Source organism: Notothenia coriiceps, unplaced genomic scaffold, assembly GCF_000735185.1.
Source record: "Notothenia coriiceps isolate Sejong01 unplaced genomic scaffold, NC01 NC01_scaffold00020659, whole genome shotgun sequence".
Taxonomy (NCBI): Eukaryota; Metazoa; Chordata; class Actinopteri; order Perciformes; family Nototheniidae; genus Notothenia; species Notothenia coriiceps.
This window is the reverse complement of record NW_011353360.1, coordinates 69,685-97,441: the sequence shown is the minus strand read 5'-3', so window position 1 is coordinate 97,441 and position 27,757 is coordinate 69,685. Positions and strand designations below refer to the sequence as shown.

Here is a 27,757-nt window from a genome sequence, read left to right as displayed (position 1 = left end):
GCGTGCGTGCGTGCGTGCGTGCGTGCGTGCGTGCGTGCGTGCGTGCGTGCGTGCGTGCGTGCGTGTGTGTACCTGCTCCTGGAAGATGTTGGCCAGAGACGCACAGTCAGTCGAGTTTATAAACTGAACGACTTCATCTACACTCCACTCCAGAGGGTTTCTGTCCAACACCAGCTGATCCTCCTCCTCGTCCATCTGACACACACACACACACACACACACACACACACACACACACACACACACACACACACACACACACACACACACACACACACACACACACACACACACACACACACACACACACAGTCAATTACAGAATCACAAACACATTTGCTTTAATCACTCAACTCATTCAGTCTCTGGTGAAACTGCTGTAGATGTACTGATTTATTTAATCCACCACAATAACAATACTGTGGATGATTATGTCAGACGTAATTGTATGCCTGATCAACTATAATTAATTGCGTAGTTTGTTTGGCTCACTTTGCAACCCTAAAAATGGGTCTCGAAAAAATATAACCACATTGGAACAAAATCCATGAGCAAATATTCCTTGTGTGGCATCGTGTAACTTGCTGCATGTCATTTTGCTAAACATTTTAAATATTTATCAAATAAAGGCTTAAAATATTCCCAAATAGTCTTTAGAAAATGTGCTAATCACTTTGTTAAAACACGTACAAAATGCAACCCTTTTAGGCTATTTTATTTGTTCCTTTAATATTCCGTCAGGTATACAGTAGTATAATGTAGTATACAAAAGACAGATAAGGATAAGCCCTCCATGTTGTTTAAATATCAGCGTCTAGTTCAAAGAAGTTTAATAAGGCCTGCTCCTAAGATTGACTTTCACAAGAATTGTATTGTTTCCAGAAAAGAAGCCAGAAGTTACAAAGCTCCATTATTCATTCATTAATACATGTGTACTGGTCTGTCTGACCTGCATGTCCTGTCCCTCCGGTGGCTGGTACTTGTTCTGGTTGTAAGTGGACAGTGAGCGCGTGGACCTCCTGCGGCCCTCGGGGGCCTCGGTCCCCCCCGCAGCTTCCCCTGTGCTGAAGGCCCTGCGCAGCGAGGCGGCGCGGCGGGGGCGGCTGCTGTTCACCTCCGCCGAGGAGCCGTCAGGGTGGTCCTCACGGGGCTCCGAGCTGGTGCCTTCACTGCCTGACTGCAACGTCATCTCTTCATCCTCCTCACTGTCCTGAAGGGGGGAGGCAGAGGAGTCAGGGGGGGGGTTTGTGTTTTGGGCTAACCGTTGATCTTCACTCACTGCGAAGATTTGTGTTTCGATCACTTTGGCTGTGTTAGTGCGTACATTTTTACATTTGCAAGTTCTTCGACTCATATGTCCCCTTTGGAAGCCATTAGCTATTCACTATCCACCAGATTGAGCCATCTTATCGTGTGTCCCAATAGCAAACACATTATATTGTCCTGGTTCGCTCTGCACAAATATTTGATAACAGAAAGAGCCAAAAATGATGTTGAAACTTGAACACTTCCCACTGATGTGACACAGGCAGGGATATTTAAGCTGGGTAGGAACAGAGGTGACGTTAGTTTAAAGTTCCTCTTTCCTCAAAGCAATGACTCATGGTCTCCACTCAGGTTTCCACTGAGAGCAAGAAGTGAGACTTAGATTGAAATGAGATACCGTGCTGGCTGAGGCTGGGTTACACACACAGACTACTGACTCCTATTGAATATTCACTATTTTCTTTTATAGCTAATACGCCTTTACCAAACAATAACATGTAGTTATTAAGCTAAATATCAAATATCTATACAAACGTATTTTTGTTGGATGTCAGTATTTTGTTGGAAGTCAGTATTTAGTTGGAAGTCAGTATTTAGTTGGAAGTCAGTATTTAGTTGGAAGTCAGTATTTAGTTGGAAGTCAGTATTTTGTTGGATGTCAGTATTTTGTTGGAAGTCAGTATTTAGTTGGATGTCAGTATTTTGTTGGATGTCAGTATTTAGTTGGAAGTCAGTATTTTGTTGGAAGTCAGTATTTTGTTGGATGTCAGTATTTTGTTGGATGTCAGTATTTTGTTGGATGTCAGTATTTGAGTTGTCGTTCTTCTTTTATTTAAAATGGATGAAGCCTCAACATTAATAGATTTGATACGGATGTATGAAGCTTCTTTCAGACTTTTTTGTTCAATTCAATTAAACCCATATATATTTGTGCTGCTGTTGTAGAGCTGATATTATACATTGATCAGTTGACTAAGAGAACATTAAATGATATTTGAAGTATTTTTTAAAGTAAAATTGCCAAACAAACATGTTAGAGCCAATCCAAAAAATAAAAAGCTTCACTTCGGAATTATTGGTCAAATAAAACCAAGGCTATAATTAAGGGTTTTATTCAAGGTCACGTTATCTACCAACAATGTATTGATTTATATTTTGGTCTAGAATGTAAAAAAAAAAAATGTTGAAGGCAAATCAACAGTCCGACATGTTGCTCATCAGTTGCTTTGTCATATACAAATACACATACAAATAATAATTATTAAAACTGCTGTAAATGTATTTTCTCTTGATCAAATCATTTATTACTGTTTCCTCTTTTTTTTTTATATATATACAATGTTTACTTTGCAACACTACCCAACTTAATCGCTTCATTCCATTCAATATTAATACTCACTCACTTTAATGATCTTGATGACCAACATCAAGTGTACATTAGTCTTGCTAGTGTGCTCCACATTGTAGTGGTGTAACATATAAAAGCACCCTAGTGAGTAAACACATAGGCTGCCTAACCTAAATTGAACTCCTCTCCTTCCTGTCTCAGGGATGATGTTATTTATAAACCGGATTATGACTGTGCACTCCGTCTCACGGTGTTATCTAACCTGTGGTGAGCCGGCTGCAGTGTAGTCCACGTTGGACGAGCGTCTCTTCTTCTGCACAAAGATTGCTTTCCTCTTCTTCCTGCGGCGCGTCGGCTTGGCCTCCGTCGCCTCCTCTCCAGCCATCGGCTTGGAGAGCTTCCTTTTCTTCCCGTAGTAATAAGCTGCAAACACAGCAGATGTTGAAAACAATACACACCACAAAACAAAAACACATCCTAGCTGCTCAGCACCGGCAATTATACACTCTTTGATTTAGGGCTGAAAGAAGTGGAAGAAATACTCAGATCCTTTCAATCAGTCGCTCTTGCACTCCATTACAAGTCGTGCATTTTAAAACGTTACTTAAGGAAAAGCACAGAAGCATCCTCAAGTGTACTTCAAGTGTCGGTAGTGATGAGCGTTTAATTGCACACACTCACTGTATTTGGTTTTGGTCTGGACGGAGCAGTTCTCCGGGCACTTGTCGGCGATGAGGAGGGGGCTGAAGAGGTTCGGGCAGCACTGCAGCTTCACGCACACTTTACGACAGAAGTCTGCGATCTGGTCTGCGAGGCGCACGATGCGGATGGTGGAGCGATAGGTTTTCCCTTTATATCTGCAGGTATAGAAAGAGAGAGGTTTTGATGACATGGGATGGAGGGGTAGCGTATTATTGTAAGAAGTTAGCATGGCTAGGTTTACCGCGGGTTATATTCAATGGGATTTTTGCAGGAAATAGGCTCTGTGATATCTCCACATATCAACTCCACTTGTTGTGATTTTTGAAGTGCACTCGCCAGAAGTAAAAAGCTTTAAAGCTTGTATTAACCACAGACCTTATTTCAGGCCTCTGAGGACTCATTCCTGCAGGGATTAGACTTGTATTCATCAGAACAATGCATAATGAGAGTGATACATCAGAGATACATCAGAGATACATCAGAGATACATCAGAGCGTTTGACACTGGATGGTGATTGCCCTTGCAGTTATGATGTGAACGTGGGCTGTTTTAGTGATTTGAGATCATCCGGTTGATGAGGATTACGCAGGCAATCTCCTGTTTAATGGCAAAGGTTAGGAAGGGTGATCCGATCGTCTGGATCAAGAATCAAATGTTTCTCCTTGCTTAGTTAACTATCCTCGGAGGACTTCACTGTCCGAGCATCGAAAGCCCGACAGATGATAGTTCTTCCTTTTTGTCGAGGTGTGAAAGCATCCATGCGTGAATGTGAACATGATTCTGCGCAGCCGAACACAGGTGACTCACTACAAGCTCTGCGTGGCCAACTCTTCCTCGTTTCAGCCAGATATAAAAAAAAAAACAGGGCAGTTTTTGATTAGAAAAAGCAGAGCGCGCAGCCTGGAGCCTGTGGAATCATTTGGCTCTGTGCACACAGCAGTGGAAGGAAATCACACACACACACACACACACACACACACACACACACACACACACACACACACACACACACACCGCGGCAGGAACAAAGAAATAAATTCAATGGAGAGGCTCTGTGAGGTCTGATTCTGATTTGAGGGAGGATGTGGTCTAAGATTGATTTATGATGATTTATAATAGATAAAGTCATGTTATTGTATTGCTTTATAGCGCCTGAAAATAACCAGAGCCATAACTTGACCGAATAGAGTGCTGCAGGAATGCGTCCTAAACCTGGAAATTAGTTTTCACACTTAGGGTTTCTCCAAAGTCAATCGTTTGGTTTGATTGTTGGTCTGCCAACGAGCTTATTCTATGCAATATTCCAAAGAGAAATGGAAAAATCCCATGGGCCTTTTGTCCAGGGTTATTATCTGTTCTGATTTATTATAAGAACGATTTCCTGCATGTCTCAGTATTTGGGGTTTTCCTCACTTGGCTTTGAGGGTCTCCTCTTGGCAGTCCCAGCTCTGATCCTCCAGGTCCTGCAGCTCCTTCAGGACTCGCCCGGGCTTGTAGGCGGCGTTGATCAGCATGCTGAGCAGCTGGAGGCAAAACACATAAAATAAACTTCTGGTTGAAGAGAACAGGCTGGGAGTGTTACTCTAAAAACGTATTCAGTTACAATCAGTAATCACCTAATGTAAGTATCACATGATGAAAGTCACCTGTAACTGAACAATCCTCCATAAGAAATCACAGTAACTGGATGTGAAGCAGAACAAAGTGTCTTTAAACATGTGTGTGTGCAGACTGTCTCTGGAGAAATGGCCAGTCTGTTTTGCTGAGCAGTTGTTACGGTGTGTACGAGTAAACACTCTTGAGTGACAGCTCTGCACATTAAAATGAAGACACTGCAGGTGGTTAACAAGACATCGCTGTCTCACACTCTGTCTTCCACCTCCTCCCCCCCTTCCAATCTGCCTCCTCCCTCCCTTTGAAAGTGTGCCACTCTTTGATTAAAGCTGGCTCCTGACATCAGCCCACCTCTTTGAGGACCAGCGTGCACTTCCCGGGCCCGACAGCCTGCGGCAGCTCGGCGATGCGTCCCTTGTTGAGGTACGGGCCGGAGAAACAGCGGTGGTTGACGAAAATCTTTGAGCAGCAGTACCTGCCGTTAGCTGAGCCTGAAAGAGAGGACAGACAGGGATTAGGTCATGTGGAAATATGATGTGTGCAAGGTGAACATATTCTCTTTTAGACTTACAAAAAGTCATCTATAAGTAAATGTTATCTCTATTTCCTGATACCTGCGGGTCACAAGCAACTAAAACGTGTTTTAAGGAACTAATCATTAATACATGGACTCATGTAAATAAAAGCACGCCTAAACATGAGCTGTGGTTTGTGGCGTTTGAGATCAAAGCAAAAACGTTGTAGTTGTTTTGACTGAAGATTAAGTCTTTGCTCAAATGTGTGTTTGCCCTCAGCTGCTGTAGTACATCCTTATTTAAGTTCTGCACCGACTAGATACACACAAAAAACATATATTTATACTAAGAGTATACTGACAAGTTTATTGCGTATATTGCTTATTTTAAGCATAAGTACACTCGTTTTTTTTATTTTGGATCGCAGACATTTAGCATCTTTTGGTGGCCAGGTCATATTGTGCAGGATGTTTATTTAAATTGTATATTTAATTACATTTCTAAATCAACATTTTGCTAAATCCTGACTTTTGTAAGGAAATGTGCGGCATAACCTTCCTTTACCCAACTGATCCCACCCTACTCTAAACCACTTTAAAGAGCACAGAGAAAAATATCTCATGTAAAGTTACCATATTTGTATTTATCATAATTATTCATTATCATTGTATTTCTTAAATGCTTGTATTTCAGTCGTATGCAATTCCAAGCATTGCACCACAGGGGTGAGTGCAGAGTCTGAGAGTGCACGCTCCCCCTCTCCCCCCTTTGAGATAAATAAGAGTCGACATAACAAACATGCTCCCCCCCCCCCCCCACCAACACCTGGAAACACAACGCTAGTGGTGAATAGTAATTAGGGGAGGGGGAATATGCATGAGCGAGTGGGAGGTTTTTAAACAGAGAACTTGGGGGCAAGGGTCTCCTGGAAACAACCCTCAGCCCGCCGCTCTGCTTGAACAAACGTGTTATTGTTTACATTCAGATCCACTGCTTATTGTGTTATGTGTTATTGTTTACATTCAGATCCACTGCTTATTGTGTTATGTGTTATTGTTTACATTCAGATCCATTGCTTATTGTGTTATGTGTTATTGTTTACATTCAGATCCACTGCAAACAGAATACCCTATCTCCCAGTTTGATCAGCTTAAAGGAACCCAAAACAAACGCACATTTTGATCAATCAAATGTCTTTAGTTCTGCCTTTTTTTTCTACATTTTGTCTTTAATCCCTTAAACCCGCTTATATAAAAAGCGCTTACTATTATGACATGTGTGTCCTTTGCTTGGTAAAAGTGCACAATTAATATACTAAAGTACACACAAAAGGTCAGAGGTTGAAAGGTAAAAATATGAAGCGATATTTTAAGTTTTACTTTGAAATGAATGGTTAGCATAACGTGCTGAACTACAGGCATTTCATGCACTTGGCATTCTGGGTTATTTCCCTTACATTACATAAACAAAATACACATTTGGGTGTTTAATGTATTAATATGGTCTATTTGTGGTCTGAGTTTCTCCTAAAACTACCCAAAGTTAGCATTAATGAATGCCTCTTTGCATATTGAAACATCATTTTTTCAGATAGGTTTATTTCAAAAACATATTATCTTAATGTTTTTATTTGTTGTTACCTGAAGTATCTTTAATAATGTTTGGAATTTTACAAAATCTTAATCAGAAATCTCCTCTAACATACACAAAACCTTTCAGTTTCATCCCTCTCTATATTCTGAGAACTGAAGGCAATAAAGGTTTGGGCATAATATTATATAATGTGGCCAGTTGCTATTTATACGCAGACTATTTGAAAAAAGTGTTAACGAGTAAATAATTGTGAATCATAGACAACATTATTATAATTGTTGTAGCTGCACCTGGAAGACATTCTCCTGGATCCTTTATCTTGATATGTGATCACCTTCTCATTTGTGCCATTTGGATCCTCTATGTTTTTACCCAGAGGAATGTGTCATTTGTGACATCGGGCTACATACACTCAATATGATGAATCGAAAGGAACACAAACCGGTGTTTACAAGTGTCTGCAGAGCGGGGTTTCCCCTCCACTCTCATCCCAGCAGCTCGTTAGCATTAATCACCGCAGATGAATCATGTGTAACGCGTGGCTGATTACCTGGATCCATGGCGACGGGCTGGCAGGAGATGACAGGAGTCGGCTCTAACACTGGGGACGGGGCCAACCTGCAGGAGAGACCATAAATACCGTCAAATAATCCATAAGAAAATCCATGAAATAATCTAAGCAGACAGGAAACTACAGAGCTACTAAAGGGGGTTTGTCTTTTCATTATTCAATACATTAACCACTTTATTCAGAATCCAAACTATTTGTATTATTCAAACTATTTTACTTATGTATAAACTAAAACAAAGATTAAAATCCAAAGAGAATTTATTTTACAGTATGTGAAGAAAAAAATAGTGTTAAAAAAGATTGGTCCAAACATAATCTATAAATGAATACAATAAAAATACATTAAATTCAATGATGTAATAATCCTTTGAGAAGAAGCCTCTCATGTATCATTTGTTGAATGTTAAATTGAAAGAGTTATTTTCCTTGAATGTCTATTTAGCTTTCATCCAAACTGCTCCTCAGTGGGTTTTCAGAGTGTTAATTAAGCGCTAAATGTGAAATAAAACTATACAATTATATCACTTTCATTTGAACCACAGCCATCGCCTGTTTTAATTCAACGTGTTTAGAATAAAAAAGGTGATTCACAGCCTATAGATTTTTGGGGTAGAAGGACAGTTCAATAAAACGATGTATTGTCCATTAGCCTAATTTTAGCAGTGTGATATGATCACAGCTATGTTTAGAAAGTATTGATGAAGAGATTCCCCGAGGAGAGAAATGAAATTGGTGTTGAGAACAGAGATCTGACAAAGTGTTGCTCAGATTCCCCCCCCCCCGTGTTCCCGTGCTGCGATCCCCAGCCTGACGCTGTAACATGTCATTTGTCAACAAAATCAATCAGCACCGCGGGAAAGCTATTTCTGCCGCCATTTCAATGAATATCTCTGGAGTGACAGAACGAGAAAAAACCTTGAGGCTCTTCCAAAGAAACATTTACTTTTCTTTTTTGCCTCCCAGGTAGAAAGATGGAAAACAAACGGCCGTGAATGAAAGTTTTTTTATTTCAAACCCACTGAAGTAAAACAGTGTTTGCTGTTGTTATTACAGTGATGTTTTAGTTCCATTGTAGCTGGCATGAAGCACTCTGAAAACACATTTGGAGCAGTTTCTAGGAATGTTAAATGGACATTAAAAATACGTTTGAAAGGATACGTGATAAAGAGAAAGCATTTGTATAAGTTGTTTCTGTATTCTGCCAACAAGAGCTGGAATGAACAATTGGTAACACCATTAATTGTCAATTATTAAATTAATCCTTGACTACTTTGAGGAATTTCGAAGCATTTTGATTTATGTTTGTCCACTTTCTTTAATCCGTCGCCCATATATTGTCCGGACGGGGCTAATAAAACAGATGCTATCTTGAAAAAGGGGACCTAATGTTTTACCTCAAAAGTGTATCAGCATATGGATAAAAACGTCAGCTAAATGAAATGCATCAGCATGAGCTTCAACTCGAGTCAACTCACACATCAACCGTGTTCAGTTTTGATAAATAAACGTCTGTTCTTACGGTTTTTCTGGCTGGACCACCGCTATCTTCTTCTGCTTCTGACCTGCAGAACAAAAGTCTGAATTTAGCTGTCACTCCCAAGTCAATGTGTGTGTGTGTGTGTGTGTGTGTGTGTGTGTGTGTGTGTGTGTGTGTGTGTGTGTGTTCAAGTAGATTTACAGAGAGATTGAGGTGCGTTTGTAGTATGTGGTTTGTCTAATTGCAACACTCAGCTGTTATCATGTTTTGAAGTGGGGTGAAAGGTAGTGGGTAGAAACCATGGTAGCACCAACGGTAACATTGAGAGAGCATTCAGCAAATGTGTTCAATAGGGAACCTTTAAGGAACACAGTGCTGCTGGTTCGTGTAGAGTACAAGATGCAAAGCACATTTTTGCATATAAAGTCAATGGAAAAAGGAGATGTATTCATTTGCTGTGATTTCAGTGCAGCCAAAGTTTAAAAAGGAGGCCGAAATGACTTCATAATAATACCAATATCCGAGTCTTTGCAATGACTAATTTACGGAGTGTGAAACATGCTGTGAATGCATCTTTATGGTGCCTTTCCACTGCAAGGTACACCTCGATTTTTTTATTTTCCACCAGACAAATTATCTTGTTTTTTTTTGGTTGAAAAAACCTCAGCCAAGGCTCGGAGCGAGCTGAGCCGATCATAAAGATAGACTGCAAAGTAAATCCATGCAGACAAACTGATTGGTCAGAAATAATTATCGTTTGCCAATAGCAACCAATCGTGGCCGGCAAAGCCACACCATAGAGACCGGTTTGCACCATTTGCACTGTTCTTTCAGTAATCATATTTGATGTTGCATTGTTGGCTATGCTGTAGCTATTGTATGACTCTGAATCCTTTAAATCCTTATAATTCAATTCAATAATGAAGTCAATTAAACCTCATTTTCTCATGTTATTTTCCCAAACATACACTTGTTTATTTTCTGGACTGTCTGTTTGTATGTTTATATTATATATGAATAGATAATACAAATAATGTATTTGATGAATGTTACAGAGACTGGTATAGCATCAGCAGTTAAAGGTTTGTAACGCCTGTTGACACACTTTTATTTGATCAGTCAAGGACACATTTTACACAAACATTTCTCTACTTGACTCACCAACTAGCGACATGTTTTTCTCCTGATATAAGGCACAGTTTGTGTTTCACATGAACGGAGGTCACTTTATCAAAGCAATGCATTTCTCCCTGCGTTTACCACTAGTTATCATTCCAGCACAGCTTGGCACAAACAGCTGTGTGTGTGTGTGTGTGTTATCTGCTACAGCTGGAGAGGAGTCACATGCAATAGGGGGCAGGGCAACTGAGCAGTGAGGTCACTTCCTGTAGAGGTGAAAGAGGAAGAGGAGAAGGAGGAAGCATGCAGCTCTGAGCCTAACACACAGATGATTTCATGTTGACTAAAAGAGAGCAGGCAGTTAGTATGAGGCACTGTTAGAGCGGCTTACCTTTTCTTAGGTAAATGTTATCTGAGAAACAGAAAACAAAAAGAAAACAAATAAAACAGGTAACTGTGACACAGGTATGGAAATGTGATGTCATGATTATTCTGACCTAAACAATTGTGACAGATAGTGAGTTATCTTTAGCATGGTCAAGATGTTTAATAGTTTGATCATTTCTGTATTTGTTTTTTTTAAACAGGCTCTATTTTTTATTTTTTTATTTGTATTTGTCCCGCTCATGGTACGCAAAACCAAATGTACAATAATTGCCACAAAACATTTAAACCCTTCTATACAGCAATATCAAAATATATATTCCCGATATCCCCGATAATGGAAGTTAATCAACTAAAAATGGCACTAAGCCATTTTTGCATCCATCTTTTCCTATTGCAGCACAGAGAGGACGCACATTATTTTTAATGTTGGATGTAAACAATTAAATAAATACAATATAATACTTTTATAATTGTGTTGTTTTTTCAATTATGCAAATGTATTCCACGTCACTACCTATATATAAATTCATAAAAATAAATAAATATTCCCTATCAGCCCGATAATGAAATTTGACCTCATTATTTCAAGAGTTTTTATCCTGATTCCAGAACAAAACCCCATATAGTCCCATCCGTAATACACACTCTTTTTATCCCTCATATTGCAGCTGATGGAGCAACACACACACACACACACACACACACACACACACACACACACACACACACACACACACACACACACACACACACACACACACACACACACACACACACACAATGTGCACTAACATGATGCAAAGCCGTGAAATGAAGCAACAAAGTACTTTCTTTTCTTTTATCGTATTTGACAAATTGATCGTATCTTGCAGAAGCCTCTTTAGGGAATATAGATATGCCTTCATTACAGGATTAAAGCTCAAGTTTGCATCATTAAACAAGCAGATGTCAGCCGTCCATCATAATCAAAAGAAAAAAGGAGAATTTAAATATGAGCTTTCTGAGATGAGATGGAAGAGATGTTAATGGTAGCTTGGTGATCTTTTATTAGGACTGTAAAATATAAATGTGTGGCTACTGTAATATTACTTCAGAAGCTGTTTCCTCATGTATGATCCAACACTATGATGATGGTTAGAGAAGTGTAATGGAGTAAAACATTGTCTGAATCATTAACCCTTTTCCCATTTTGCAGTTATGTTTAATTTCCTGTTCTCTGAATACAAATGGTAACATACAAAGCAATATGGCTCCTACTGTATGTCACTGCATTGTGATGGCAGGTTTTCTTTCAATCAAAGTAAATATCATCAAAACTACCCATAAGATAACAGGTTTAAACTCACTTTTTTAAAGAAGAAGACACAAAGTAATTCAACATTTTGGATTGTAGTTCTGAAACAAATATGAATATGTCCGCTTGAGGAAGTTGTGATGGGCATTTATTTACTATTTAAATTGTATGGATGATTAATCTTGAAAAGTTTGACAGATTGCTCGATAAATAAAAAAAAGAACTACTTCCTTCAGTCTTAATTCTCATCTTGATTGGTGACGTATACAAGCTTTCAAAAAGCTGGTATATATTTGAGTTGTTTTGAAACAGATCACTGCTGCTGTAAAATGCAAAAGAGAAAGTTTGTATAAAGGACACGTGATGTGAGGTCGAGGAGTCAGGAGGAAAACAGATCCAGGTCGTCTCCATAACAACGGAGGAGCACGCCATCCATCAGCGGGGAAGTGTGGGAAAAATAAATGACGTGAAGAGGCAGAGGAGGTGAGTCATCTATCTGAGGGCCGCTGCAGGTGAAGTGTCTGATGGTATTGTGGAAGGGACAGGAGGAAGAATAGAGCGCAGGGATGATGTATTTTTGTCAGCCAACCCGGAAGGTACCGTAGCAAGGGCTCCCTCGACTAAAGCCAATGGGATTATTTTGTTAAATTAGAAAATAAGATCTGTGGCAAACACGTTTATGATACTTACACATTTTGTTCAGCAGGTTAATCTCATATTTACACCACTGTATGATTGTTGAAGCGTTAATGCAATCTCCAGAAGTAATTAGCTGACATAATGATATAAATGAACTACATCATCACCGCTAAGCTAAAGGCGGCTAATGTTTGGCCTGATTACGTATAGTCATCTCATTGAGTCATTTATTAGCAACTAGTTTTTAAAGAGGCGTAAAAGCTTCAGACATTCTCCAGTGGAGTGTTTACTGACATATTTTACGTCATACCACAAAATGTAAAAATCTCGTAAGCATGTGACCTTATTTCGGGAATCTAACCAATAACAGATGCTCTGTGAGAGATGTTGGTAAGAAACATAAGATGGTAAGAAAGGAAGTGACCTGTCCTGCGTTGCACGAGGGTGTGATGTGTCAGCGAGATAAATGACAGTTGAGCCGTCTTAACATTCGAAGCACTTTGAGGGAAACCTGTCCGTCCACTCAGTTAATAAAAGGCATTCTTTGAGAGGTGAAGGTGAGAGCTGTTCTCTTGTTAGTCTGAGTGCATTAAGCTCAAGCTGACAGTCCTGAGTAAAGGCAGTGAATCAACCATTATGTGACCTTTTTGTGCTTTGTCCTATTTTTCTTTAGGTCTCCTTCCATGCCAAACATTTCAATCGTAGTTCTCTACAGTCAGGATGAAAAAGCCTTTGACATGGACATGTTGAAGTCCAAAGTTCACCACAAGGCTGTTCATAAAACCTTTTAAAGAAAGGATCATTTCAAAGGGGTGCCTTAAGGTTACGGAGAAAACTGTCCATATTTTATCCTTGCAAAAAAAGTGAATTAAACATTTATTTTAAAGCCCAAAATCTGAAATTGTCCTCTATAGGCTCAGCCCATGACGACAACCCTGATAATTCTCAAATAATTGTAGTTCATTTCTAATGCCAATTATTGATATTTGCCAGTTAACAAAGTAGATATTTGCACTAAAGAACATCAAGTCTCTGGTAGTGGATTACCATATTCTCTTTGTTTACTGTTGTGTAACTGTGGCGGATGCAGACAGTAAATATACACAAATGTAAATGTACACATTGACTGGGCAAAAAAAGAAAAACTACTTAAAGTTAAGTCAGATTTTTAGATTTATGCAAGATATTGGAGGAAATGCTCAGTTCTTGCCGGTATTACATTTGAAAGCCTTTACCTGCTGATACCGATGAAGCTCGTTTGATATTGAAGTTCTCACAGTAAAGGTCACTGTGTATCGGGGGTTACTTTGAAACATTATTTCAGGATTCTTACGATCACCTTTTTTTGTTGTTACTAAATGGTTGTTGAAGTCCTGCCAGTAATATTAAAATAAACAATGATATGAAACTCAAACATAACCTTTTGTGTTCAGATAAAAGTAGCTGTCTTGGTTAACTCCAGGTTCAGGTGAGTGCATGTACCACACAGTGTGTTCCTACCTTCGGGGGGCATGAGGGTCTTGTTGTTCTGCGTGCACCAGCCCACCGGGTGCAGCTCGGCGGTCATCACGTCGCACCAGAAGTCGGCCTTGCGGTCGTCTCCGTACCCGCTGAAGCGCAGCAGCAGCAGCTGGCCACACGTGGTGATGATGGTGGCCACCCAGTAGGAGTCCGGGCTGCTCTTATTGGCCACCTCAAGCTTCATGCCGGGCTGGAAGCTGCTCTGCAGGCTCACCTCCACCTGAGGAGACACAACATTACAGGTATGTCTTCTTTAAGTGGTCTTAGTTTATAACGACATTTTGTTTTAAACAGGAAGATAGTTGGTCTGATATAAGTCTGATGTTTGCCTCGTTTTGGTTTGGTCACTTTACAGCCTTTCTGATTGCTTTATTTCAGAATCCAATATGGTGAGTAAGGAAACATTGGTTAAACTCTGAACTTTAGATTTGAATAAAGTACTTGAAAACTTGCTTTCAGATCTTAAATGCTCAAATGAAATAACCATAACAGAATAAAGAATATTCAAAGGTAAGCAAAAATAACCAACACTGATCAAATGTTGTCAATAAAATTGTGTTCATATAGAAACAAACTGAAGTTTTAAGGGTTTTTATAAAACTATAAACAGATTTTGGGTTATAATATAAAACTCTTCAATCTAGAACTGAAATGTTGGTCGATTGCCAAAGATCAAATAATTGGCAGCTCTTGTATATCCGCCTTGTCATTTGTAAAGGAAAAAACCCTTGAGTAAAATATCTCTTTTTGCTCTGCAGGCTGATCTCCATCTGAAAGAAGCACCACACAACATTAGAGGTACTGTATGTCTTATTTTAAACAACCTTGGTCTTATTTTAAAATGACATTGTGCTCAACAAGTGTCAGTTCTAATCTCCTAATGCTTGTAAAACTGTGCGCACACAACTAGAGGAAGTTTGCTGGATCAAAGGTGAACCAGGGAGGCAGTTTCATGGACAGATTGGGTAATAAGTTTGATGTTTGCCTTTCTTTGTTTTGGTTATACAACCTGACTGAACGTGCTGTTCCCTCTGTTGGTGCACAACTAAACATCCACTTTGGTAATTAAATGTTATCAAAACCAGTGGGATCGACAGTCAAATTCACTTTCCGGCCTCATATTATGAACTTTCCCCCACAAAACGAAGCTTTCGTGTAAGAGATGGTAATGTTTTCGAGATGGTTGGTGCTTTCAGAATATATTTACATGTAATGTTTAGTGTAAAGGGGAACTCTGCTCATTTAACACATACAAGGTCAGTTTATGTGAGGACAAACCCTTCCTGTGAAAACAGATGTTTTACGTCTTATGGCTCCGAAGCTGAGAAAATGACACGGATGGTGTTAACAGGGTAAACTATTTAACTGAGACTTCAAATTACTAACAGTAAGCCTTTGTTCAAGTCATGGAGGCACCGACGGTCTAAGAAAAACATCCCGTTGAGTTGTATTTTGTAAATTGTCCAGGATCTCTCGTCCCCTTTTTTAATATCTAACTTTATTTAAAAAATGTTGGGAAGACCCTTTAGTTTCACTCAAATAAAACCATTCTCCAAAAATCAATTCAAGGGAAGTTGTATTGAACGATTAGCCAACAAAATGCTGATAATATCTTTATTAATTGGATAAAAAGTAATGTTATCTGCTGCTTTTCACTGTTTATTTATGTGTTTATCATTTTAAATGTCTGTTGGTTTTACGCTAAGCTGGATAAAACAAGCAAAACAAGACAAATGTTACAAAATGAACCTTACATCAATAAATGATTAAGAGATAACTTGATGATGAAAATAATATTAAGATATATTTTCCATATCACCCATATTTTACGGTTAAACTGTAACATTCCCAATTGAGTTGTAATTATAAACAGTTCTAATTAATGACCACCAACTCTTAGAAAACAGCCTCTCCACTTGTCCTTGTGCAGAGAAAGCGGTGAATGCAGCGCGGCATAATGCGTTTCCACCATAGCCACAGGCCGCTATACAACTGTGGAGAACACTACAAACCCAACAGGATGTTCACATTCAACCCTCGCACAAAACGCACACACTCGCATGTGAATGGAAAAAGCCAACATCTTAGAAATAAACACAATACAAACGACCCCGCGACTTCCTGCTGCAACAATGCTGTATCACTCCGGCTGGCTTATGTAAGAGAGCTATGGGGTGTGTGTGTGTGTGTGTGTCTGTCTGTCTGTGTGTCTGTGTGTGTACAGGCCCAAGAGAAATCACTGTTTCAATTTGTCCAGGCACACAGGGAGAGAGAGGGAGAGAGGGAGAGAGAGGGAGAGAGAGGGAGGGAGCGGCACTTTACTGAATCACATTTTTCCGGGGAATTCATGGTCTGTTTCCCAGTGACTCAATCCACTTACCAACGAGGCAATTTAGCTTCCCGAGAGACCTCGCCCGCTCCGAATCACCACATACACTTTGTCCGACATCTTGTAGAAACACACCATATATTCTAATCTCGCCCTTATTACCATTCATCGCTCCGAGTGATGTAAGAAATTGAAACACCGACACGCTCCTTTAAACCTGAAATTATCTTCATACAAGTCTCCACTTTTCCTGAGAGCCTCATGGTGGAGGACAGCTGCTCTGGAGTCCGATGAGGTGGATAAAAACCTTGCATCAACGCCACTCGCCCATCTGGCCCACTTCCTGTGATGTGATGTTAACGGAGAGGGGCCTTGTAATTGTTTGGTAACAGGCTGAGTTTATTGGGGGGTATTACAAGCAAAAGTTTGTGCTGGAAAATTATACAAGATGTATAAACATTTTTTTAGCCACTAGTTCAGGTCATGCTCCAAGACTACAGGATCCTCCACTTCCCCTAAGTCTTCTTATCAGTATAGTTTGCAACCCAAGCTATTTGTTCAACATGTGTACTCTTTAAAGCCAATGAGGCATCATTTAAAGTTTTCTCTAGAAACACAGAAGACATAAAATAACTGCTTCTACAATTTGGGTATTCAACATTTAACGTTGTTTTATGAACATTTCCTAAAATCAAGTGTATGACAACTTTTCTGTAAAAAGATTAGTATGAAATGACAAAAAAACGAAATAAATATGGCAAAGAAATGTGCCCTGCATTCAAACTCTGAGCACATTGGGTTTGACTTGAAATGAAAAGATGCTTCTTCACTATTCAAATCTATTGTTGTTTTGGTTGTCATTTGGCCATTATGCATATTTTCAAATGACTTCAGCTTTGCCTAGAAAGTAAACGCATCATCATGTTGGTAGTTCTCCGTGATCAAAGCTTAAAAAACAACAGCCTATAGCAGAAAACCAATTACTTATTATATTTAGAAGAAATACAATTTCAGTTCAGCCCCCATATGTATTGTTAACTTCCAGGAGATACTGAATAGGGACACTAACCGATACAATATAATTGTTTTCCTTTATAGATGCGAGACCCGGCAGCAGGCAGAGATTAAACAGGTGAGTCTGACATCTGAAACAAGCGTCCCAGGTGCTGATGGCAACATGCTGCTCACATTACCTCTCAGCTGATGACTGACTGCCTGACTGAAAAACTCAGCAGGCTGTGCTTTAATTTATGGAAGGAATTCCAGTTTCAAGTAGAGCAGTCACTGCCCAAAAAAAGTACCTTTACTTTTAAGCCACTATCCCTCTTCTGTTTTGCATACACACTGAGAATATAGATGACATTTCAAACATCTGTTTTAAGTTCTGCCCCATTTATGTTAAATCTATGACCCAAACAAATAAAAGGAAGATTTGAAGGCTTTTTTTTTCCACACAGAAATGCCAAAATCGCAATATTTATCATAACCAGATTTTTTTTTTTATTGAATTCTAATTTCCAATGGACATTTCTGCCAGACATTTTGATATTCCATCTATATCACTGTAATCCACATGTCTCATTTATAATATTGCCAAAAAGCGTTCGCAGAAACAAGGTCCTGTTAAAACCATTAAATGTTGCACATGAACATGATTTGACTTCGAATAATAACTTTCCTTGAAAGCACTCATTTCAATCCATGGCATTCTTTTCTGTTACATAAGAGTAATTCATTGTTTTTCAAAAACCGGCAAAGTTTGTCTGACAACTTGTTAGTCATAGCGGGAACAAAGCCAATGAAAACACTTGATTGAAAAGTATAAGCGTCATGATGCCAAAGCCTGGCTCTCTGTAATATGTCGTTAAAGGATCTCTGCCCATGGTACTTATCTATGAGGCTGTATTTAAAGGATCACCGAGATTTCAAGTGTGAGGTGGAGACAAGTCACTCACATGTTTGAAGGTGGTGTGAGGGGCGGCATTAGCCCCCGTCTCCTCCATGTACTCCTCCCAGTTAAACTCCACCTCTTCCTCCATGGATTCTGCATCTGAAGGAACAAAATCTAAAATCAGACGTTGGCATAAAAAGAAGCCGCCTTGTCTTGAGGCTGTTTGAATAGGGCGCAATTAAATACACAGTAACAATGATAGGAGTATGTGTTGTGAAATTTAAATGTTTAACGTTAAAAAACGTTTCTTTTGTGGGTGAGAATTTGTATAATACTCAGACATTTTATTTGTTATTATTATCTCAAAAAGAGAAGAAAGAATTGATGCCGGATTGAGCTACTTCCCTCTGCAGTCCCTGGGCGGGTAAACACATCATGTGCATGTTTTTGCCTGTCATTATTTCCTAATAATAATAATGATAATCAAAGGACGATTTTAAAAGGGAAGATTTAGAAAATATCTAAACCGTTACAATAACAGGTAATCTAAAGGTAAGTTATAACATAGGGAATATATTTAAAGCTGTCTTTGCAGATTCCTTTCATGCATTTTCATTCAGTCTCTCATTCCAATCTGTTGACCTGATAGGGCGGGGAACACATTTCAGACGGAGATAAAGCTTCCTCACCTGTGTTCACCTCTTCCTCTTTCCCATTGGTGGAATAAAGTGACGTCACTGCAGTGAGGGCCAGCGGCTGCTCCTGTGACTGCATCCTGCACCTCCACTTCCTGCTGACTTTACCCTTTGACCTGAGGAGTGTCACTTTCTCTTCACTGCATCTCTCACTGTCCTAGACTGCCCTGGTACAGAAAAGGAAACAAAAGTGAATGTGCTGATTTATCAAATAATGCCCATTGTTCACAAACAATCCGTGACATTTGAAAAGAAAAGTCCCCTTACAGTAGCACAACAGTGAGTGGAACTGGAGAGAAAGTACATAACAGCTTTGATATTTGCTAAAAATAAACACAAACTATTCAGTAAGAATGTTATTGGAAAAATAAAGACAGGAAATGATGCACTTTGCATTTCCAGTTTCTTTAGAACACAGCAAGTGGGTAGTTATTGAGAACAGTGACCGTCACTGTGGCTGAAAGTGCAAAAGGAGAAGGAGGAAACTTTTGAAAAATCTTAACTTAACCAGCATAAGATCAAGAGAAAAGACAGCTGATCTGTGGGGAAGTCCAGAGCAAAGTGTAAGAAAGACAAAACTCCAAAGGTCTTGCTGTTTCAAACACTCAAACTCATTTGAAGCATCATTGAAGACGCGTAGAAAGCCTGTGATACTGTAATGTCAGGTTAGGCATATTGTCTGCCTTTTGTTTGCATACCACAGCAACACTGCATCAGATAACCAAACAGAGTCAAACACAGCAGAAGAACTGGAAAAACACCAGCAAGACAACAGGCGGACAAACAAAGGAATTTAGTGTAATGTCACAGAAACCTAATAATAGAGGACATATGACAACATGTGTTTGAATCAGAATACTTTTTTTATCCTGGGAGGAATCGGGTTCTGTCAGTTGCTTCATTAAGAATACAATTAATTAAAAAAATAGAATAAAAACTGATATAAACATAAAAGGTTAAAGTAAGCATGTGCAGTAAAATAAATAAATCAAATAAAGATATGAATGTAAACGTGGTTAAGTTAATTGTCCAATCAACGATATAATTAAATACATACAAATATGTATACAGACGTAGGAAACGGAAATTGTGCACATTACACAAATACACGACGGATGTGAGCTGACTAATGTTGGGCTTTAATCACCATGACAAATGAACAAAGTCACTATCACTAATGACTCATTAGTTAAGCTAATTAATGCACCATTAGCAAATCTTTCTTTGTCAAAATGTCTCGTGAAATAACAAAAAGGTAATACCATAAAGATGTGAAGCCTTGTGAAGATGACCTTAGAGCACTTTTCAGAGTGTGATCGAGCTGATCACTCATTTTAAACTCTGATAAGTGACTGTGACGCAAACATATGCTGAGGAAAATCAGACATATTATGCTTTTTTTTTTTTTTTCAAAGTAGTTATTTAGAACAGTTGGTTTATATTCCTGAAAACTAAATTAAATTGTTATTTTTATAGTTTTAATGAATTTTAGATAAATCAAATATAGATATAGACACATGAAAACAATTCGTTTTTCGGGTTTGTGTCATAAACCTCAAATGTACTTAGCTTTGCATTACAGAAAATATGTCTTTTTAAAAGGAGTAAAAACAGCAAATCTTAAAGACAATATCATCTGAAACTTGTTATTTTGAATCATTAGCACAAAACTGAGAGAATGATCCTCTTCGCATCAACAACAGACTGTTTGTCACTTGCCTGGTGGTTTTCCCACAGTAGGTCATGCAGTAACATCACCAATGACTCACCCCCCCCCACTTCAACGCACTTTCATCCACCTGCCAATTAACACCGCCTCCACAGAGCGCTTCCTCAATCAAGACAAAAACAACTTAAGGTTCAACAACTTTGAAATCAATAAAATCCACGAGATAATATCCTTATTCTGTGATGAGGCAAGCCGCACATCCTGAGATCAGACGAAACATGTGAGAATCCAACAATCCTTTTATGAAGATATGGTCCAAAAAACACCCTTTCAATCCCGAGGAGATGAAAACTCAGACAATGCTGGAGCTGGCTGTGTTTGCCGAGCTGAGAGGAAGCAGTGACAGTCTCCACAACCCTGTGAGTGTGTATGCCCCCCCCCCTCCCATCTCACACACTCCTGACGTCCCACAGTGGCTCTAGCAAACATACATTGCGTAAACAACAAGCTGAGCTAATTTGGCTCACATGAAGCTGCCCCTCTCCTCTCCCCCCCCCCTCACAGACTATCACTGTTTCTTACCCTGCAATCTTCCCGCTGTCGTCAGCATGCAGCCCTCTGCATTAACACTCATTAAAGATCATTTGAACTCTGGTAGTAGCTCACAGCAGGGCTCAAACTGGGTTTTGTCCCTTTCAACTTCCCCTTAGTGGCAGTTTTTTCGCACAGCATGACATGATAGATAGATTCTGCATCTGCTTGTTGCAACACTTCAGTAAAGCTATTTGTACACTGAGTGACATTAAAACCCAAGATGTCATGTGTTTATAGTTGCATCACACTAAATGTATGTTGAAACAATCAGAAAATGATTGAATGGGTTATTAATGAAGCAAAAATGCACAAAGATTCTCATTTATATCCATGTCAATTTATAATTTTTAGGTTGTTGGCTGTTGATTAGGAAAGACAAGCAATTTAGAGATATCTCCTTGCCATTTTATACTCTAAAAAACAAACAAAAAGTTATTCATGAAGCGAAAACGGCCAAACAAATATGGCTGTAGCTTCTCAAATGTACTTTTTTTTTTCTTACTTTTTTTTTATTGTTTATTACAAAACACATACAATTCAATAGGCGGCCTTTTTCCAAAAACATTTAGCATTGTTTGGGCTGTATACTCCATCACATTGCATTAGAGATGAAACAGAGATGATGTGGTTAAAGTGGTGACTTTGAGCTTTAATTACAGGGTTCTAACAACCACATCAGATCAAAGGTGTAGGAACTGAAGCCCTGTCATTGTCCTTCTCACTGGCCAGAAATTAGACGCAATATGTATAAAAAAAGTGAGCTGCTTGTCGCAAACTTATTCTTCAATACAGTATAAGAACCTTTAAACGAAAACATTTTAAATCCCAGATGGGAGTCAGAAAAAACAGGAAATGTTTGAGTGACCAAATACTTTTAGACTGCATTGCTCATTTCCTTAAAATTCACCCTGACATCTTTATTATTGTTGCCAACTTTTGCACGTCTCATGGAATTTAAAGGTCACATATTTTACTCTTCTTATCAACTTAATACAGATTCCCTGGTTCAGCTGACACACACAGCTAACACAACATGTATGTTTCTCCCATTGTGTGTCCTATAAAATACATATTCAGGAGGTGTTACAGCTTAAATATTAGTTTGCAAACTACTTACTTAATATTGATGCATCTGTTGACTCTGTTCTCAATTAGTGGTTTGCTCTACAAAGTGCAAAGATGACATAATTGAACCATCTAGTTAAGTACACAACTGAGAGATAATCAATCCACTTTAACAGAGGGGTAAAGAAACCAGGACATATTCTCATTTAAGAAGCCTGAATCAGAAAATTAAGACTTTAAAAAAAACGTAATTAAGCAATTAATTGAACAGTTGATAAGTAATTATTCACCTTTGCAGCTCTATTGTAAACGTGGTAACAATATAAATGGAACTATAATCATCCTTATCATCGAGGAAAACATGTAATATAATTATTTTTGACATTGTCAGCACCATTAGTTGTTCTTTATTTGGCTTCCTAACCAGTTTGATAACCCTGAGAAGTCAAACTGAGTCCTCCGCAGCCTTTTGTTCACATGGTTGCTATCAATGTCAGATATTTGCTTTATTCTTGAAACAAGGGGACTTTTTGGGAGCAGCTTTTGTTTTTGACGAAGCTTACCGGCCTGTAGCGTCCCAGATTGGGCACCGGGGGATTAAAGTGCTCAGACTTAATCTCTGGACATTCGTGTCTCAGATTGAGAGGTTCTTTTTTTTTATTGATTAGCCCCTGATGGGACGCTGGGCATCCACATGTTGTCCTCCTGCTCCTGCCTTTCCCTAAATCCGCCCATGCCAAATACTTAATGGAGGATTTAGGAGATTAACTACTACTGCATGGGCTTGGGTTTTATTGCATTACTCCCTATTAGGTCCTCCTCTTTTAGACCCATCCAAGAGTTGTTTCCTCTTGGCAACATGGAGGCCGTCATGTAACAATTTGCCCTCTGTTTCTTCCTACAGTTTTTAATTTCAACACAATGCAGCCTGTGTGTGTCATGCCTCACTGTAAAATGATGAAGTGCAAACAGCAACTGCTCCTGGTGGACCAGAAAGCAGTGTGTGTGTGTGTGTGGGGGGGGGTCTCTTTTTTAACATCAATGACTGGAAATGACTTCCTGCAACATGCACACACGTACACAACCTGCAGCTCTGAGACTTTTTGGTCTTCTAATAACAGGAGAAGTCAAATGTAACATTTGCCTATGTCCTCCCCACATTCAAATAGAGGACCAGGGTGTGTTTGGGGGGAAAGGAAATAAAGCAAGAAAGAAATGAAAAGATAAACATTAAGAAAGAGAGAATGTTACTAAAAAAGAGAGCAAGAATGTACATGTAAAGAAAGATAAAGACAGAAGTCAGTACAAGAGGACATTACATTACATTACATTTAGCTGACGCTTTTATCTAAAGCAACTTACAATAAGTACATTCGACCAAGAAGATACAACCTTGAAGAAAACAGAATCATATAAGTACATCAGGTTTCATAGAGCCAAACAAGTGCTACTCAACTGGCTTTAGATAAGCCAGTCCTTTATTAGTATATAAGTGCTTTGTTAGCAGTTCTTTGTTAGTAATTCTATCGCTCGAACAGGACAAGATTTACAACAAGAAAGATGAGGAAAGAAGAAAGAAAAAAAGATATACATAAAAGCCAAAGAGAGCAGAGAGAAAGATATTAAGAAGTAAAGTAAGAAAGAAAGCAAAACGAAAATGGAAAATATACAGAAAGATCAACGGGAAGAAAGAAGTATAAAGAAAGCAAGAAAGAGACAGAAAGAAAGATATCAAGGGGGAAAGTCAGACAGAAATAAGGCAAGTTTAAAGAAAGAGATAATAAAAGATTGAAAGAAAGAGAGACAGAAAGAAAGATATCCTGAAAGAGAAAGAAAGAAGAACAGTCAGAAAGAGAAAGAAAGAAGAACAGTCAGAAAGAGAAAGAAAGAAGAACAGTCAGAAAGAGAAAGACAGAAGATGGACCCTGACCTCATTATTTCCTGTAAAGTGACCTCCTCCTCTTTCTGTTTCTCTATCTCTTCCCTCTTTAAAGCAGACTTGCTCAGTGTGTGATTGTAAAGAAACATTCATCAGCACATTTACATACAAAGCATTCATCAAAAGCAGCTAAATGATAAATGGGAGGTTCTTGCACAAAAAGGAAACAATCCAAACCATCAATAATGTATATTGATCTCTCCCTGTGGAGAAAAGGATTCCTATATGTTTACCTTTCACCTTTAAAAGTGCTCTTTTTCTGCCATATCTTTCTTCATCTTTACACTCACCCATCCCCACTCGCACAAAACATATCTTTGCAGCAATAAGAATTCTAAGATTCATGATTTATTCATTAATCGTTGGTTCCATAACGCGCAGTCTTTTATTGTTTCTTTTCATTATGGTGACGAATTTAATCTGGAGAAGGAATCCTCCAATAATGCAAAGCTGTAAACCCCGGATTTAGCAGACCGCCTCGCAAAAAGAGAAATAATTAAACAGATTCGGTTTAACCCAATTATCTGCGTAATCGTTGCAAATGCACCCATAGGGAAACAATAACGACTGCATTTATCATATTAATATACCACGCAATAATGTTGATTTAAATCACCTTGCTCTCTGGTTTACTTAGGGAAACGATATTCATCTGATAGATTGTGTTGCCTAACAAATGTGTGGCTTGAGATCTTCCTTTTTTGGATACAAGTGAAAGAGGATGTCTCTAAAAAGGGATTTTTGTCGCGAGCTTGAGCCTTTTTGGATAAAAGTGAAAGAGGAAACGTAAAGTGCACATGAGGAAGATGAGCTGGTGAGGGGTGTAGCCGAGGCTGCTGGCACTCCGTTCATGTACTTTGCACACTCAAAACTGCAGCGGAAAAAAACTCCCACGGAAATGCGAAATGCACACTTTGAATTTAATTGATTAAACCTCGTGTGTGTCCATCAAAAGAAACCAAAACGGGCGCGTTATCTGTCAGCGTTTTATTTTTTCCTCGTTCAAAGATTTTAAGGCGCAGTTTTCCCTCATAACCCGCCATATTGAAAGTGGTTTGACATTTTAGCAGTGTCCGGTATTTTCCGATGGCTTTTACGCACCTAGGGGTGACGAAAAATTCCAAATGACTAATATATACGCGAGTAAACTGTTATAAGTAATTTATATCGTAAGTTACTCATTGTTCGCATTAAACAAAAATTCCTCGTGGTCTTTAGACACAACATTTATACATTCAAATGATATTATAAATGTAAATGTTGTGGAAATATACCCAAATATTCAATTACATGTGAGGAAAAACAACGCAATATTTTTCGCGAATGCCCCGAGACAGCGTTAATTACAGCGCGTGAGACACACTTTGGTCAACTTGGGCTCGTGAACACGCTCGCGACTATTCTCTCGTTTCTACAGAAACAGCCTCGGTCCTTTTTTTTAGCCAAGGAGGAGAGAAATAACTCTCCCCGTGTTTATTCCTTCGACAAACCGAAAAAAACCAATCGTAGAAAACGACGTGAAAGGTTCCACATAGCAGCGCGTGCAGGGGTCACCTGTCTTACCTGTCCAAGTTTGTGTGTCGCCTCTCCTTCACGAGACCCCCTCGGTTCTCTCCCTCTCCTCGAGCACAGCAGCGCGAGCGACGTCTTTCAGCTGCTGCCCCCGTTTCAATATGGCATCTCCCTTCTGCGCATGTGCAAAAACTAAACAGATATTTTGAAGCCAACTCCTTCACAGATCTTTTTATGGCACAAACAAATATTTTTATTCAGGCAAAAAAAGGAAGTGACGTTCAATCGCCAACAAAGCCAAACACACAAAGAGGATAGCTGTGTATTATACCACAAGTACAAAGTATTGGCATCAAAATATACTTAAAGTACCAAAAGTAAAAGTACCTGTTTTGTGTCTTGTAGACTATTTCAGAACAATAAATATTGAGTTACTTGATTATAATGATTCAAATGGTAAAGCTGGAGCTAGATGTATACTTTGTGTACTGCTTCTGGATATCTTAACCTAAAACTATGTCAATTTATATGTATATTTTGTATTGGCTATCCATCTGAATATGTTAAGTAGCTCAAGCTTTTAGTAAGATGTACACTATTTGCCTATGAGATGTAGTTGAGTAGAAGTATAAATTAGCAGAAATAGAAATACTCAAATAAAGTAATGGAAGTACAATTGTGTTATAGCAGTATGTAATGATCGTGCTTGAGTAAATGTACCTTGTTACTTTCCATCACTGCTTTTAGTTTAGAAGCAGCACAAAGAAATATATTTATTCAGTCTGTTTTTAAAATGGTATGTGAATTTCAATTGCAAACATGCAAGCATACACACAAAGAGAAAAACAGTATGTTACATAATGTTTCGATGTTTAAAATTCTTACGCACAATAAGACTTGTTCAGATATAACCTAAGTATCTACATAAATATATATCCATCAATTTAGCATCATTTCTATCTTACATTTAAGTTATTTTTGTTGTCATTAAAGGCATTCATTGCTAACATATTTCCTTTAATAATTTAATTTATATTTGAGTGTTGTATGTCTTGTAATAATGGACCAAGAGTCTCTTTAAATAAAGATGATGATGATGATGATGAATACACCATTTTTTTTATTAACAGGAAGAAAAATATGAATAATCATAGAATCTACAATGAGAGTTGTAATATTTTAAAGAAATATAAAAAGCTGACTAAGCAACACAACTGACCCTTCATCTTGAGCTGCTTTTATGCACAATAAGCTTAAAAAGTCAATAATTTATTATCTTAAATAACAATTCTTCTTTATCTGGGTTATCACAATTACATTTTTCGGAGAAAAACTCTGAGAATTTGTTATTTTAATAGGGCTATGTCTAAAAAAAAGTCAACAGTATCCTCTAGTGGTAGAAGTGCATTGCACCACGTGTACATGCCTTTGGTTCAAAGGTCATTGTTACATATTTCCACAATATTACCAACACAAACAGATAACTTAGGCCAAGGGAGATACAATAAAAGTTCAAGTTTAATGAACGTTTTTGGCCGCTGAACTCTTGGGGTTAATTCCATCTGACAACAGAAAGTGAAACGCACATGTGATAACCTCTGGTAAAACACGAGGTTTGTTGAAGGGCACTTTCTAAATCAGGTTTCATGTTCTTCATTATGCATGAAGTTCACTTCTGAGATTCATGGACTGGCAAGTGTGACAAAATATTGGACATTTGAGGATAATATGTTTTGTTACACAACACATTTGGCTGGGAATCCCCTAAAAATTCACACAAAAAACCATGCGTTTCAGTCTTATACCCAGGGTGGTTTGTTTGTGACACACCTGGTCTAATTTTCAAGAATAAAAAGATCCATATGAGTATAAAGTACCTATTTGCAATATATCAAATACCTCTCTATGGCATTTCTGAAAATAAATATGGTTTTAAGACATGTGAAAGTCATGTTTATACTGTAGGCACTTGGTTAAGGATCCTCAAAAATACTAGCGGTCATCTTGGGGATAAGT

At 38.6% G+C, this 27,757-nt stretch overlaps 1 protein-coding gene across 1 annotated transcript in view; it reads right to left on the bottom strand.

Annotated features, from left to right (window-relative positions):
• sfmbt2 (Scm like with four mbt domains 2) overlaps positions 1–25,898 on the bottom strand; it is a 26,973-nt gene extending 1,075 nt beyond the window's left edge. The window contains exons 1-15 of the mRNA XM_010779771.1: positions 25,793–25,898; positions 18,957–19,129; positions 18,332–18,426; positions 14,027–14,267; positions 10,598–10,618; positions 10,415–10,523; positions 9,398–9,465; positions 9,130–9,172; positions 7,590–7,657; positions 5,283–5,422; positions 4,731–4,840; positions 3,296–3,471; positions 2,877–3,037; positions 950–1,210; positions 73–195 (exon numbers count right to left, since the gene is read on the bottom strand). Of these exons, the coding sequence (XP_010778073.1) occupies positions 73–195; positions 950–1,210; positions 2,877–3,037; positions 3,296–3,471; positions 4,731–4,840; positions 5,283–5,422; positions 7,590–7,657; positions 9,130–9,172; positions 9,398–9,465; positions 10,415–10,523; positions 10,598–10,618; positions 14,027–14,267; positions 18,332–18,426; positions 18,957–19,041 (1,701 nt within the window). The 5' untranslated portion in view covers positions 19,042–19,129; positions 25,793–25,898. The remainder of the gene's footprint in view (positions 1–72; positions 196–949; positions 1,211–2,876; positions 3,038–3,295; positions 3,472–4,730; positions 4,841–5,282; positions 5,423–7,589; positions 7,658–9,129; positions 9,173–9,397; positions 9,466–10,414; positions 10,524–10,597; positions 10,619–14,026; positions 14,268–18,331; positions 18,427–18,956; positions 19,130–25,792) is intronic.
• Between the last annotated feature and the right edge of the window lie 1,859 nt (positions 25,899–27,757).